The following is a 13,988-nucleotide window of genomic DNA, read 5'->3' as shown; positions in this document are numbered from 1 at the left end:
GTTCTTTCTGAGAAGAAGTATTGTCTTCTCAGACTGGCAGCGGTTCTTTCTAAATGTTCCAGGACCGACTGTTTGATGATTTGTTTTAAAACTTTTCCAGGTATAGACGTCAAGCTGATGGGTCGGTAGTTACCTGAATCGTCTTTTTTCCCCTTCTTGAAGATGAGGACAACATTTGCCCGCCTCCAATCTTCCGGCACCTCTCCTGTTCTCCAATTCTCAAAAATAATAGCCAGAGGCTCAGAAATTACATCTGCAAGCTCTTTTAGAACCCTTGGGTGCAGTTCACCTGTCCCTGAGGACTTAGTTTCATTTAAAGAAACGAGGTGTTTATGTACTACCCCTACGCTGATCCTAGGTTGGAACTTCATACCCTCCTTATATGTTCTGTTTTTGCCCTGTACTCGCTCTCCTCTTGCTGTCAGGTTGCTAGTCTGACTCGAGAGGAGTTTATGGAGCCAGGCATTTCCTTCCTACAAATGTCACTCCGGAACCATGTCACTCTGATGGCTACAGCCAAAGGTTTTCAAAAGACGTCAACCGGAGCAATGTGCCAAACGCTTACCTCAAGATGGCTTTGAACTGGTTGAAGATTTCATGGAGCTGTCTGAGGCTCACAATCTGGGGAGAGACAGGCCAAAGAGCAAAGGATTGAAGAGAAGTCCAGAGATCCAGGACTGGCCAAGGCCCTCGCCAAGGCCTATAAGCTGACTCTGGGATACAAGCAACAGGCAATGGCTTGTCTGGGCACAAGGCAGGTGTGACCGAGGGAGTGAGCCAAATCCCATGGCCCAGAGTGGAGTACTCTTTATGGCTCACTTAGAAGAACGTGGTCAGTAGGGTCACACCAAGTTCCCAGCATTCTGTTCTCCACAGCCATAAAGCACCTGACTTTGAAAGGTCACAAATAATCAGGGGCCAATGGTGATGTCCCCCCCCCCCACTCCTTGTCATGTCCTGCATCTCTTAATCAGTAAGCGTACAGCTTAAAACATTAGCACTCGTTGGTCTTAAAGGTGCTTTCTTTGTATCTCTCCCACGGGATCCAGGGAACTGGGCAAAGGAAGCTCTGGCTCTTTTCTTCATTACCCAGGGGACTGAGGGGGGGGGGAGGAGCCTCAGCCAATAGAAGGAAGAGAGGCTTGGCTCAGTAGTTCTGCTGTGCGATTGAGAGAGCCTGGCAAAGCAAGCCCTGCCTTCCCCCCCTTGCTCCCCAAGGGAGAAGCCTCAGCCAATGGAGAAAATAGAGGTTTTGCTCTGTAGCTCCTGTGCGATTGAGCGAGCCTTGCAAAGCAAGCTGTGATGCAGAAGGAAGCAAGAGAGAGGGAGAAGGAAGCAGACAGAAGCCAGTTGCTCGGGGGCCTAATAGGAGCCCTCCGGGGGCCTGATTTGGCCCCCAGGCCGCATGTTTGACACCCCTGTTCTTTGGTTTTACGTAAAGCTGTGTGGAAGTGACATCGTCCCTGTGGATTTTTTTCTCCCTCGCTTTCTCACGCTGCCTGGTAAGGCTGCCAGCTCTGGGTTGGGAAATACCTGGAGTTTTTTTTGGGGGGGGGGGGGTGAAGCCTGGGGAGGGCGGAGTTTGTAGAGGCGAGGGTCCTAAGCGGCCATTTCCTGCAAGAGAACTGGAGATCTGTTGCAATCGCTGGCGATCTCTAGGTCACACCTGGAGGCTGGCAACCCTGCTGCCCGAGGTAGCAGGGGATAAGGGGGCTTGCCGGAGCAGGAGGCCGGGCACACCTGACGCGCTACAATTCAATAGTTGCCGTTTAACCACCCAGTGGCATAAACCGGGGCATCTCCACGGGAGCTACTCACGTCGAGCTCATCTATGGTCCCTTCCAGGAAGCGACGGACTTGAGAGTTGATCTCTGCCACCTGGATCTCATTCAGGGGCTCGTACGTCACTGGTGGGCGATTGAGCTGGAAAACGAGGAGAGGAGAGGAGAAGCAGGGGGCTCTAGGCGGCTGCCCCCATTCTCAGGAATGCTAGTATGCCTCTGGTCACTGCCGTATCTGCTGCAGTCTTCACTGTGTCTTGTAATCACAGAATCATAGAATCCTAGAGTTGGAAGGGACCTCTAGGGTCATCTAGTCCAACCCCCTGCATGATGCAGGAAACTCACAAACACCTCCCCCCTAAATTCACAGGATCTTCATTGCTGTCAGATGGCCATCTAGCCTCTGTTGAAAAACCTCCAAGGAAGGAGAGCCCACCACCTCCTGAAGAATCATAGAATCCTAGAGCTGGAAGGGACCTCCAGGGTCATCGAGTCCAACCCCCTGCATGATGCAGGAAACTCACAAACACCTCCCCCTAAATTCACAGGATCTTCATTGCTGTCAGAGGGCCCTCTAGCCTCTGTTTAAAAACCTCCAAGGAAGGAGAGCCCACCGCCTCCCAAGGAGGAAGCCTGTTCCACTGAGGAATCGCTCTAATGGTCAGGAAGTTAGAATCATAGAATCCTAGAGTTGGAAGGGACCTCTAGGGTCATCTAGCCCAACCCCCTGCACGATGCAGGAAACTCACAAACACCTCCCCCTAAATTCACAGGATCTTCATTGCTTCTAAGCGACTTAGTTCCAAGAGGATCCCGGATTACAGCTCTGCTCTGCTTTCTTACTCTCCAACACGCAGGGTGTTTCCACACAGGCTGTGAGCTGCTGGGAAGTGGTTTTCCTTCATTGTGGGGTACCTGTGGACCTCCAGCAATCAAGACTGGTTTTACCCCTGAACGCCAGGAGACAGGGAACCCCTGAAAGCGCATTTTCTTCCAGCGGCGCTCAAGTTTCCTTCCCAAATACCGGGGAACAGGACACCTCTGAAAGCAGATGGTCTTCCAGTGGAACTAAGTCCAACTGGGAGAACCCCCCCTTTTTTTTTTTCCTTAGGAGAAAATGCGGTTCTCTGGATCCCTCCCTCCCTGGCCCAGAGCCTGGTCATGCTCTGCTTTAAACCTTACATGTGGGCAGATGCTACACATGTCCTCAGCCCGACCACGCTGCCGTCGTTTCTAAGCGCTCCCCCGCTCAAGCGGACCTCTTTCTTACCAGGCTGTTCTGCACCGCCAGCTCCTCCTTCAGATAGAGGACCTCTTTTTCCACATTTTTCAACAGGCGCTGAGTAAATGAGAGCAAGGGCACGTCAGTGTTGGCTGCGAAGTAAAAATGAGTGCCCCCCCTCCGGAAAAGAACCTGGTCACCGAGGCCCTTCTGGCCTGTAAGCCCCCCCCCCCCCCAAAAAAAACACCTCTACATCCTCACTCTGGGAAGAAAATTCTGAACTCTTCAGGGCTTGCCCATCCGGGTCTTCTAAGCGACCAAAGAGTCCAGGAATTCTCAAAAACATCAAGGATTAGACCAGGGACTATCAGGATCCAACCTTCCTGAGCTAATCAACGCAGGAGTCAAGTGGCACCTTTAAGACCAATCAAGTTTTATTTAGAACGTCCGCTTTCGTGCGCTCTTAAGCACACTTCATCAGACGAGGAATCCAGCACAGTGTCAAGCATGCGATTTCAAAATAACCAGTCCTTGGCTATTGAAACAAAGTTTGGTTTATTGATAATCCATGCGGCTCAGCCGAGCTAGGTATTGGAACTGATACAGTGTAACAGTGCAATGCATACTTAAAGATGGCACATCAAAGGTTCTATAAACAATTCTACATTCTCTAAACTATTCTACATTCACGTGTGGAATTTCCCACTGTAGCTTCCCTTATCTATACTGCGGTCACAGCATCCCGGGTTCCAGCCTTGCTGGCACGGGAATTAGTCCCAGGAGGTTTTATCTTCAAAGAGTGCATTCCTGCATTTGTTAATAAAAGCGAAAGGAGCAGGAGGGGAGTTTGCTACTTTGATGTGCCTAAGCTCAATTCATGGTTAGTAACATTTCTTTAACCTGGTAACTATAATCAGAAAGAAATAGACAATGCTTGACACACAGGGAGCAAAGCCGTACAGAGCTGAGCAGAGCCGTACAGAGCTGGTAGGCAGTGGCCTATTATGTTTACATGTTAAAAAGTAAATTAGGTGGACAAGAACATCACTATCCGATGCATTTCTCTTTTAGCTGCATTGACACACTCAAAGAGGGGCTTTGGTTGCTTATCCCATTACATACATTGAACCCATCTCCCATTGTCGTTGACAGACAATCTCACATTTCGACATACTACTGTTTTGTGGTTTGTGTATGCACATGCAGCTCAGCTCAAAGGTTTGCTCAATTGGTTAATTTGACTGCATGCTGCTGTTTTGTTGCTTGCGCATGCTCGTGCCACTCAGCTCAAAGGTTTGCTCAATTGGTTAATTTTACTATTCTGTCATTGTCCCATTTTACTTCTCAACCACCGCCTACCAGATAATTTTACTTCACTGTCATTGGTTCTGAAATCTGCGCCATGTTGCATTCTGGGCCACTGCCTACCAGCTCTGTAGGGCTCTGCTCAGCTCTGTCTGGCTTTGCTCCCTGTGCTGGATTCCTCGTCTGATGAAGTGGGCTTAAGAGCACACGAAAGCTGACATTCTCAATAAAAACTGGTTGGTCTTAAAGGTGCCACTTGACTCCTGCTTTGTTCAACGGCTTCAGACCAACAGGGCTGCCCGCTTGGATCTTTCTGAGCTCATGAGCACTTCTGGAATTCTGACACAGGGTTTAGGGTTGCCAATCTCCAGGTGAGGGCAGGAGATTCCCCACTTCAAGGTCATCAGAAAGTGTGGGGGGGGAATGTCTGCTGGGCACTCCATTATTCCCTATGGAGACCGAGTTCCATAGTAATAATAATAATAATAAATTTTATTTATATCCCGCCCTCCCCGCCTAGGCAGGCTCAGGGCGGCTAACAACATTTCAATAAGTTATACAATATAGGGTTTAAAACAATTAGGTTATACAGTAATATAAAATAACAATCTAAAACAATATAAGATTATACAATAATTTAAAACAGCGATCTAAAACCAGTTCCAATTGCCTGGATCATTCCATGATTTGGACGGCAGTGATCTTCCTGATGTTGTTCTGTTCACTTATGTTATGGCAGGGGTCGCTAGATAAATCGTTGATGGATTAAACAGCCATCCTATCAATGGTCTACAAAAGCCTGCTTAAAAAGAATGGTCTTACAGGCCCTGCGGAATTGATCCAAATTCCGCAGGGCCCGTACCTCCTCCGGGTATAGGGTATAGTGGAGAATTGATCGTGGGTATCTGGGGCTCTAGGGTTTTGAAGGTAGAAGCACCAAATTTTCAGCATAGCAACCAATGCCTCTCCTCACAATATCCCCCAGGTTTCAAAAAGATTGGACCAGGGGGTCCAATTCTACAAGCCCCCAAAGAAGGTGCCGCTATCCTTCATTATTTCCAATGGAGGGAAGGCATTTAAAAGGGGTGTGGTCCCTTTAAATGTGATTGCCACAACTCCCTTTGGAGTTCAATTACGCTTGACACAACCTTGTTCCTGGCTCCACCCCCAAAGTCCCCAGATATTTCTTGAATTGGACTTGGCAGCCCTACACAGGGTGGTGGGTGCAACCACAAAATGGCTGCAGCAGGAGGCGGAGCCAGCCACAAAATGGTGCTGCAGCTCCCCTTCGGTCACACCGTGCAGACCCGTGTGCTGCAGTGGCAGCAGCTGCCAAATCAACATTAAAAAAAAAAAACATCTGCACAACCAATTGGATCTCCAGCAGCCAATCAGAAGCCCTGCTGTACGAAACTCCGCCTGCCCCGCCCATTTTCTATAAACACTTGGAGGATGCTCAAAAAAGTATCCACGAGCACCGCGATGGGGACCCTAACCAGAGCAATCGGGCAGTATCGGCCTGTGGAACTGGCTAGCGATACGAAGCCAAATTATATATTTAGTTTAAAAACATATATGTTGTGTAACCAGAGACAAGCCGCTCTAGGTGGCTGACTTTACGGCATTATAGCCCACGGAAGTCCCTCCCCTCCCCAAACCCTGCCCCCCACAAGTTCCACCTCCAAAATCTCTGGGTATTTCCCAACACGGAACTGGCAACCATACAGCCGTGGCACCAGCAGAAGAGCGTGAGAGCAGCTGCGCTAAATCAGACCGATGTAGTCCCAGCACCTGTTTCATACAGTGGCCAACTGGCTCAAAGCCCCCCCTCCCCTCTGTTGCCTCAGAACATGCGAGGCTCCGTTTAGTCCAGGGGTAGGGAACGTTGGCTCTCCAGAAGTTTTTGGCCTACAACTCCCATCAGCCCCAGCCAGCATGGCCAATGGCTGGGGCTGATAGGAGTTGTAGGCAAAAAAAAAAAACACCTGGAGAACCAACGTTTCCTACCCCTGGTTTAGTCGTTATGGCTAAGAGCCACTGTCAGGATCTTCTGCATGCAATCATCTATTCGAATCCCCATTTTAAGGCCAACCAAAGCATCCTACACTGGTGAACGCCTCAAGCAGTGAATTGGACAGGGGCTAGAGCTCAATGGGAGAGCCTCTGCTTTTTACGCAGAAGGTCCCAGGCTCAATCCCCGGCAGCATCTCCAGTTAAAGGGCTCTGTCAGTGGGTGATGAGAAAGACCTAAGCCTGATGGGCGGTCTTCCCAGTGGAGGACGGTAAGCAGTGGGGTACCGCAGGGCTCAGTACTGGCTCCCATGCTCTTTAACTTGTTCATAAATGATGTGGAGTTGAGAGTAGGCAGTGAAGTGGCCAAGTTTGCAGATGCACTGAATTGTTCAGGGTGGTGAGAACCAGAGAGGATTGTGAGGAGCTCCAAAGGGATCTGTTGAGGCTGGGTGAGTGGGCGTCAGCATGGCAGATGAGGTTCATTGTGGCCAAGTGCAAAGTAATGCACATTGGGGCCAAGAATCCCAGCTACAAATACAAGTTGATGGGGTGTGAACTGGCAGAGACTGACCAAGAGAGAGATCTTGGGGTCGTGGTAGATAACTCACTGAAAATGTCAAGACAGTGTGCGTCTGCAATAAAAAAAGGCCAACGCCATGCTGAGGATTATTAGGAAGGGAATTGAAAACAAATCAGCCAGTATCATAATGCCCCTGTATAAATCAATGGTGCGGTCCCATTTGGAGTACTGTGTGCAAGTCTGGTCACCGCACCTCAAAAAGGATATTATAGCATTGGAAAAAGTGCAGAAAAGGGCAACTAGAATGATTAAAGGTTTGGAACACTTTCCCTATGAAGAAAGCTTAACATGTTTGGGGCTCTAAACGTCGACTGCGGGGTGACATGATAGAGGTTTACAAGATTATGCATGGGATGGAGAAAGTATAGGAAGAAGTCCTTTTCTCTCTTACTCACAATACAAGAACTCGTGGGCATTCAATGAAATTGTTGAGCAGTCAGGTTAGAACGGATAAAAGGAAGTCCTTCTTCACCCAAAGGGTGATTAACGTGTGCAATTCACTGCCACAGGAGGTGGCGGCGGCTACAAGCACAGCCAGCTTCAAGAGGGGATTGGATAAAAATATGGAGCAGAGGTCCATCAGTGGCTAATAGCCACAGTATATATATATGTGTGTGTGCGCTGGCTAGGGTTGATGGGAGTTGTAGGCAAAAAACATCTGGAGAGCCAACACACACATATATTGGCCACCGTGTGACACAGAGTGTTGGACTGGATGGGCCACTGGCCTGATCCAACATGGCTTCTCTTATGTTCTTATGTGACACAGATTGTTGGACTGGATGGGCCATTGGCCTGATCCAACATGGCTTCTCTTATGATCTTATGTGACACAGTGTTGGACTGGATGGGCCACTGGCCTGAACCAACATGGCTACTCTTATGTTCTTATGTGACACAGAATGTTGGACTGGATGGGCCATTGGCCTGATCCAACATGGCTTCTCTTGTGTTCTTCTGTGACACAGAATGTTGGACTGGATGGGCCACTGGCCTGATCCAACATGGCTTCTCTTATGTTCTTATGTGACACAGAGTGTTGGACTGGATGGGCCACTGGCCTGATCCAACAGGGCTTCTCTTACGTTCTTATGTGACACAGAGTGTTGGACTGGATGGGCCATTGGCTTGATCCAACAGGGCTTCTCTTATGTTCTTATGTTCTGAGAATGGTGCTGGAGAGCTGCAAAGGTTTGATTCATTATAAGGCAGCTTTCATGGGCATTCACTTGTGCGTGTTCAAAGGTCCTATCCTTTGAAGGCCTTCCACACCTTGTAAGTTTACAAGGGGCTGTCCCCTGGCTACCCGGCCACCAGATCTCTCCTTCCGTCCAGCTTAAATCTCAAGGCCATACCTCTGTGTCATATTTTTCATTCAGGACAGGCGCGGTGGTCACCCACTTCATTCTGGTAGCGAAACGAAGCGTGGAGAGCTGAAAGGCACACGAATGCCACCAAGTTCAGTGCAGAAATGTTTTCGGGGCAGCAAGCTCTGTGGGGGTTGAGGGGCTGTAGCTCAGTATAAGAGCCTCTGCTGTGATCACAGGTTTCAGATTCAAACCCTGGCATCTCCAGTGAAAAGGACCAGGCAGGAGGTGATGGGAAAGACCTCAGCCTGAGACCCTGGAGGGCCATAGAGAGGGGCCATAGCTCAGGGGAAGAACCTCTGCTTGGCATGCAGAAGGTCCCAGGTTCAATCCCTGCTATCTCCAGTGAAAAGGACCAGGCAGTAGGTGATGGGAAAGACCTCAGCCTGAGACCCTGGAGAGTCCACGACAGTCCGGTTAGACAAGACTGACATTGATGGACCGAGGACCTGATTCAGCACAATGCAGTTTCATGCTTTATGTCAACTATCACTGGGGTTCTAGTTCAGCCCCGTTCCTTGCGAAGCTAGTTTTCTACTTGCAGGAAGTACTGAAAAAATGGTATCCCCCCTCCCCCACACCTGTCTGAAATGGCACGGTCCATTCCGCCACCACACTCTGCGCTGTGCACAGACCAGGCCAGTCTGGAAATGTCCCCCTGAAGTTTGGAGCGCTGACTCTTTGCTTCCCCATCCAGCCTCGTGGACTTAAAGCCAACCCCGCTTTGCTTACCGTCTCTACAATGTGAATGGCTTCGCTGCAGACGTTGGCTACCAGCACCGTATTACAGTTCCCACCTGGGAGGGAAAGAGAGGAACGGCGGGCAGACCCGTTGAGTCCAAAAGCCCTTATGGGTGGCATCCAGAGCAAGCTCACTAAACGACACATCGACGCAGCAGCGATGGAGTTTTCTATGCCCTGGAAAAACTTCCCGCACTGGAAGGCCTCCTAAACAACTCCTGCAGCACAGCCAGTGTGGTGTAGCAGTCCTAGAACCTGAGAGACCCCAGTTCGAATCCACACTCTGCCATGGTAGCTCACTGGGAAACCTTGAGCCAATCACAGGTAGTCTCAGCCTCGCCTACCTCACAGGGTTGTTGTGAGGATAAAACGGAGGGCAGAAAAACAATATAAGCTGCTTTGGGTTCCCACTGGGGAGAAAGGCAGGGTAGAAATGAATTAAACCATATCACAGAAAATGTGTGACACACATAAGATATGTTGAAATACAGCCTTTAAAAAAAAACACCTTTATTCTCCATTTTTAGGAGCACCACACATGTATAAAACACAAGAACCTAAAACTTTATAGAGTACTGGAGAGAGTCGTGGTACATAACTCATCGAAAATGTCAAAACCGTGTGCGATTGCAATAAAAAGTCCAACGCCATGCTGGGAATTATTAGGAAGGGAATTGAAAACAAATCAGCCAGTATCATAATGCCCCTGTGTAAATCGATGGCAAAACCTCAAAAGAACATAAGAGAAGCCATGTTGGATCAGGCCAATGGCCCATCCAGTCCAACACTCTGTGTCACAGGGACACAGAGTGTTGGACTGGATGGGCTATTGGCCTGATCCAACATGGCTTCTCTTATGTTCTTTTTGAGGTGTGTATATATACACACTGTGGCTAATAGCCACTGATGGACCTCTGCTCCATATTTTTATCTAAGCCCCTCTTGAAGCTTGCTATGCTTGTAGCCGCCACCACCTCCTGTGGCAGTGAATTCCACATGTTAATCACCCTTTGGGTGAAGAAGGACTTCCTTCTATCCATTTTAACCTGACTGCTCAGCAATTTCATTTAATGCCCGCAAGTTCTTGAATTGTGAGAAAGGGAGAAAAGGACTTCTTTCTCTACTTTCTCCATCCCATGCATAATCTTGTAAATCTCTATCATGTCACCTCGCAGTCGACGTTTCTCCAAGCTGAAGAGCCCCAAGCGTTTTAACCTTTCTTCATAGGGAAAGTGTTCCAACACTTTAATCATTCTAGTTGCCCTTTTCTTGACTTTTTCCAATGCTATAATATCCTTTTTGAGGTGCGGCAACCAGAATTGTACGCAGTATTCCAAATGAGACCGCACCATCGATTTATACAGGGGCATTATGATACTGGCTGATTTGTTTTCAATTCCCTTCCTAATAATCCACAGCATGGCATTGGCCTTTTTTATTGCAACAGCACAGTCTTGACATTTTCAGTATTCATTTGGAATACTGTCTACAATTCTGGTCAAAGCGCCTCAAAAAGGATATTCTAGCATTGGGAAAAGTGCAGAAAAGGGCAACTAGAATGATGTGTATATATAAAAATTTTTGCCACTGTGTAACACAGAGTGTTGGACTGGATGGGCCATTGGCCTGATCCAACATGGCTTCTCTTATGTTCTTATCAAAGGTTTGGAACACTTTCCCTATGAAGAAAAGTTAAAACGCTTGGGGCTCTTTAGCTTGGAGAAATGTCGACTGCGGAGTGATGTGATAGAGGCTTACAAGATTATGCCTGGGATGGAGAAAGTGGAAAAATACAAGAAGTCGTGGGCATTCAATGAAATTGCTGAGCAGTCAGGTTAAAATGGATAAAAGGAAGCCCTTCTTCACGCAAAGGGTGATTAACATGTGGAATTCACTGCCACAGGAGGTGGCGGCTACAAGCATAGCCAGCTTCAAGAGGGTAAAAATATGGAGCAGAGGTCCATCAGTGGCTATTAACCACAGCATATTATTGAACTGCTTGGGGTAGTGATGCTCTGTATTCTTGGTGCTGGGGGGGGGGGCAAAGTGGAAGGGCTTCTAGCCCCACTTGTGAGCCTCCTTTTTTTTGGCCACTGTGTGACACAGAGTGTTGGACTAGATGGGCCATTGGCCTGATCCAATGTCGCTTCTCTTATGTTCTTACATTCTTAAAAACTGTAAATGAAATTTCTCATAGAGTATGAGTCCGTGGCCTGTTAGCAACTGGGCCGCGAGTTGCAGAATTATTTCATTACAAATTACAATGGAGGAAGAAGAAGACAACATTGAATTTATATCCCACCCTCCGCTGCAAATCTCAGAGTCTCAGAGCAGCCTACAATCCCCTTTATCTTCCTCACCCACAACAGACACCCTGTGAGGCAGGTGAGGCTGGAGAGGGCTCTCACAGCAGCTGCCCTTTCAAGGACAGCTCTGGGAGAGCTACGGCTGACCCAAGGCCATTCCAGCAGGTGCAAGTGGAGGAGTGGGGAATCAAACCCAGTTCTCCCATATAAGAGTCCGCACATTTAACCACTACACCAAACTGGCTCTCTATTAGAGCTATGGCTGACCCAAGTTCATTCCAGCAGCTGCAAGTGGAGGAGAGGGGAATCAAACCCGGTTCTCCCAGATAAGAGTCCACACACTTAACCACTACACCGAATTGGCTCTCTATTAGAGCTATGGCTGACCCAAGGCCCTTCCAGCAGGTGCAAGTGGAGGAATGGGGAATCAAACCCGGTTCTCCCAGATAAGAGTCCGCACACTTACCACTATACCAAACTGACTCTCTATTAGAGCTATGGCTGACCCAAGTTCATTCCAGCAGCTGCAAGTGGAGGAGAGGAGAATCAAACCCGGTTCTCCCAGATAAGAGTCCACACACTTAACCTCTACGCCAAACTGGCTCTCTATTAGAGCCATGGCTGACCCAAGACCATTCCAGCAGGTGCAAGGGGAGGAGTGGGGAATCAAACCCAGTTCTCCCAGATAAGAGTCTACACATTTAACTACTACACCAGACTAATAGAAATAAAATGCACAATTGTGTCATCCCGAAACCATCAAGCACACACACACACACCAGTCTATGGAAAAATTGTCTTCCACAAAACCTGTCCTTGATGCCAAAAAGGTTGGGGACTGCTGCTCTAGATTATTCCTGCATTGAGCAGGGGGTTGGACTAGCTGAGATTAAGGATCACATCAGCCTCTATTTAAAAACCTCCAAGGAAGGAGAGCCCACCACCTCCCGAGGAAGCCTGTTCCACTGAGGAACTGCTCTAACGGTCAGGAAGTTCTTCCTAATGTTGAGCCGGAAACTCTTGATTTAATTTCAACCCATTGCTTCTTGTGCGACCTTCCGGGACCACAGAAAACTGTCTAATTTTGTTTAAAAAGAAAGAAAACTGAGGCCCAGCCTACCCACAAGCTGCCACTAGAGGGTGGAAAACCCAGTGTTAAAGGGAATCTTGGACACCAGGCTGAGGTCACTGCTCTGACCACGACCACAACAGCCCCAGGGACAAACTCCGAGGAGCTCAGAAAACAAGACTGACAAGAGGCGGCTAGAAAGCCAAAGCGAGCGTCACTGGAGGGCACATTAACAGTTCGTCAACAGTTTTGGTTGAAAGCTTGTTTTTTTTAATCTGACAGCAATGCTGACTCTGTGAATTTAAGCAGCTCATGAGGGGGAGGGCAGGAAGGGATGAGCTGGCGCTTGGCTCTCATGGCCCTTTCTTACATGCCCAGGGGAACGCCAATCACCAGTTGGAGATCAGGAATTCCAGGCCGCATCAACCCAGAGATTCTGGAGGTTTTTTACCTACTGGAGAGCCAGTTTGGTGTAGTGAAGTGTGCGGACTCTTATCTGGGAGAACCGGGTTTGATTCCCCACTCCTCCACTTGCACCTGCTGGAATGGCCTTGGGTCAGCCAGAGCTCTAATAGAGAGCCAGTTTGGTGTAGTGGTTAAGTGCGCGGTCTCTTATCTGGGAGAACCGGGTTTGATTCCCCACTCCTCCACTTGCACCTGCTAGCATGGTCTTGGGTCAGCCATAGCTCTAATAGAGAGCCAGTTTGGTGTAGTGGTTAAGTGCGCGGACTCTTATCTGGGAGAACCGGGTTTGATTCCCCACTCCTCCACTTGCACCTGCTAGCATGGTCTTGGGTCAGCCATAGCTCTAATAGAGAGCCAGTTTGGTGTAGTGGTTAAGTGCGCGGACTCTTATCTGGGAGAACCGGGTTTGATTCCCCACTCCTCCACTTGCACCTGCTAGCATGGTCTTGGGTCAGCCATAGCTCTAATAGAGAGCCAGTTTGGTGTAGTGGTTAAGTGCGCGGACTCTTATCTGGGAGAACCGGGTTTGATTCCCCACTCCTCCACTTGCACCTGCTGGAATGGCCTTGGGTCAGCCATAGCTCTAATAGAGAGCCAGTTGGGTGTAGTGGTTAAGTGCATGGACTCTTATCTAGGAGAACCGGGTTTGATTCCTCACTCCTCCACTTGCAGCAGCTGGAATGGTCTTGGGTCAGCCATAGCTCTAATAGAGAGCCAGTTTGGTGTAGTGCTTAAGTGCATGGACTCTTATCTGGGAGAACCGGGTTTGATTCCGCACTCCTCCACTTGCAGCAGCTGGAATGGTCTTGGGTCAGCCATAGCTCTAATAGAGAGCCAGTTGGGTGGAGTGGTTAAGTGCATGGACTCTTATCTGGGAGAACCGGGTTTGATTCCGCACTCCTCCACTTGCAGCAGCTGGAATGGTCTTGGGTCAGCCATAGCTCTAATAGAGAGCCAGTTGGGTGGAGTGGTTAAGTGCATGGACTCTTATCTGGGAGAACCGGGTTTGATTCCCCACTCCTCCACTTGCACCTGCTGGGATAGCCTTGGGTCAGCCATAGCTCTAATAGAGAGCCAGTCTGGTGTAGTGGTTAAGTGTGTGGACTCTTATCTGGGAGAACCGAGTTTGATTTCCCACT

General features: G+C 48.8%; 1 protein-coding gene across 1 annotated transcript in view; it reads right to left on the bottom strand.

Annotated features, from left to right (window-relative positions):
* Positions 1–13,988, bottom strand: part of KIF9 (kinesin family member 9) — a 77,493-nt gene that overhangs the window by 27,223 nt on the left and 36,282 nt on the right. Inside the window, exons 9-13 of the mRNA XM_060248115.1 lie at positions 9,001–9,065; positions 8,257–8,334; positions 3,052–3,120; positions 1,819–1,923; positions 566–621 (exon numbers count right to left, since the gene is read on the bottom strand). Coding sequence (XP_060104098.1) covers positions 566–621; positions 1,819–1,923; positions 3,052–3,120; positions 8,257–8,334; positions 9,001–9,065 — 373 coding nt within the window. The remainder of the gene's footprint in view (positions 1–565; positions 622–1,818; positions 1,924–3,051; positions 3,121–8,256; positions 8,335–9,000; positions 9,066–13,988) is intronic.

The sequence above is a fragment of the Heteronotia binoei genome, chromosome 10 (genome assembly GCF_032191835.1).
Source record: "Heteronotia binoei isolate CCM8104 ecotype False Entrance Well chromosome 10, APGP_CSIRO_Hbin_v1, whole genome shotgun sequence".
NCBI classification, from domain to species: Eukaryota; Metazoa; Chordata; class Lepidosauria; order Squamata; family Gekkonidae; genus Heteronotia; species Heteronotia binoei.
This window is presented reverse-complemented; position numbering and strand designations above follow the sequence as displayed.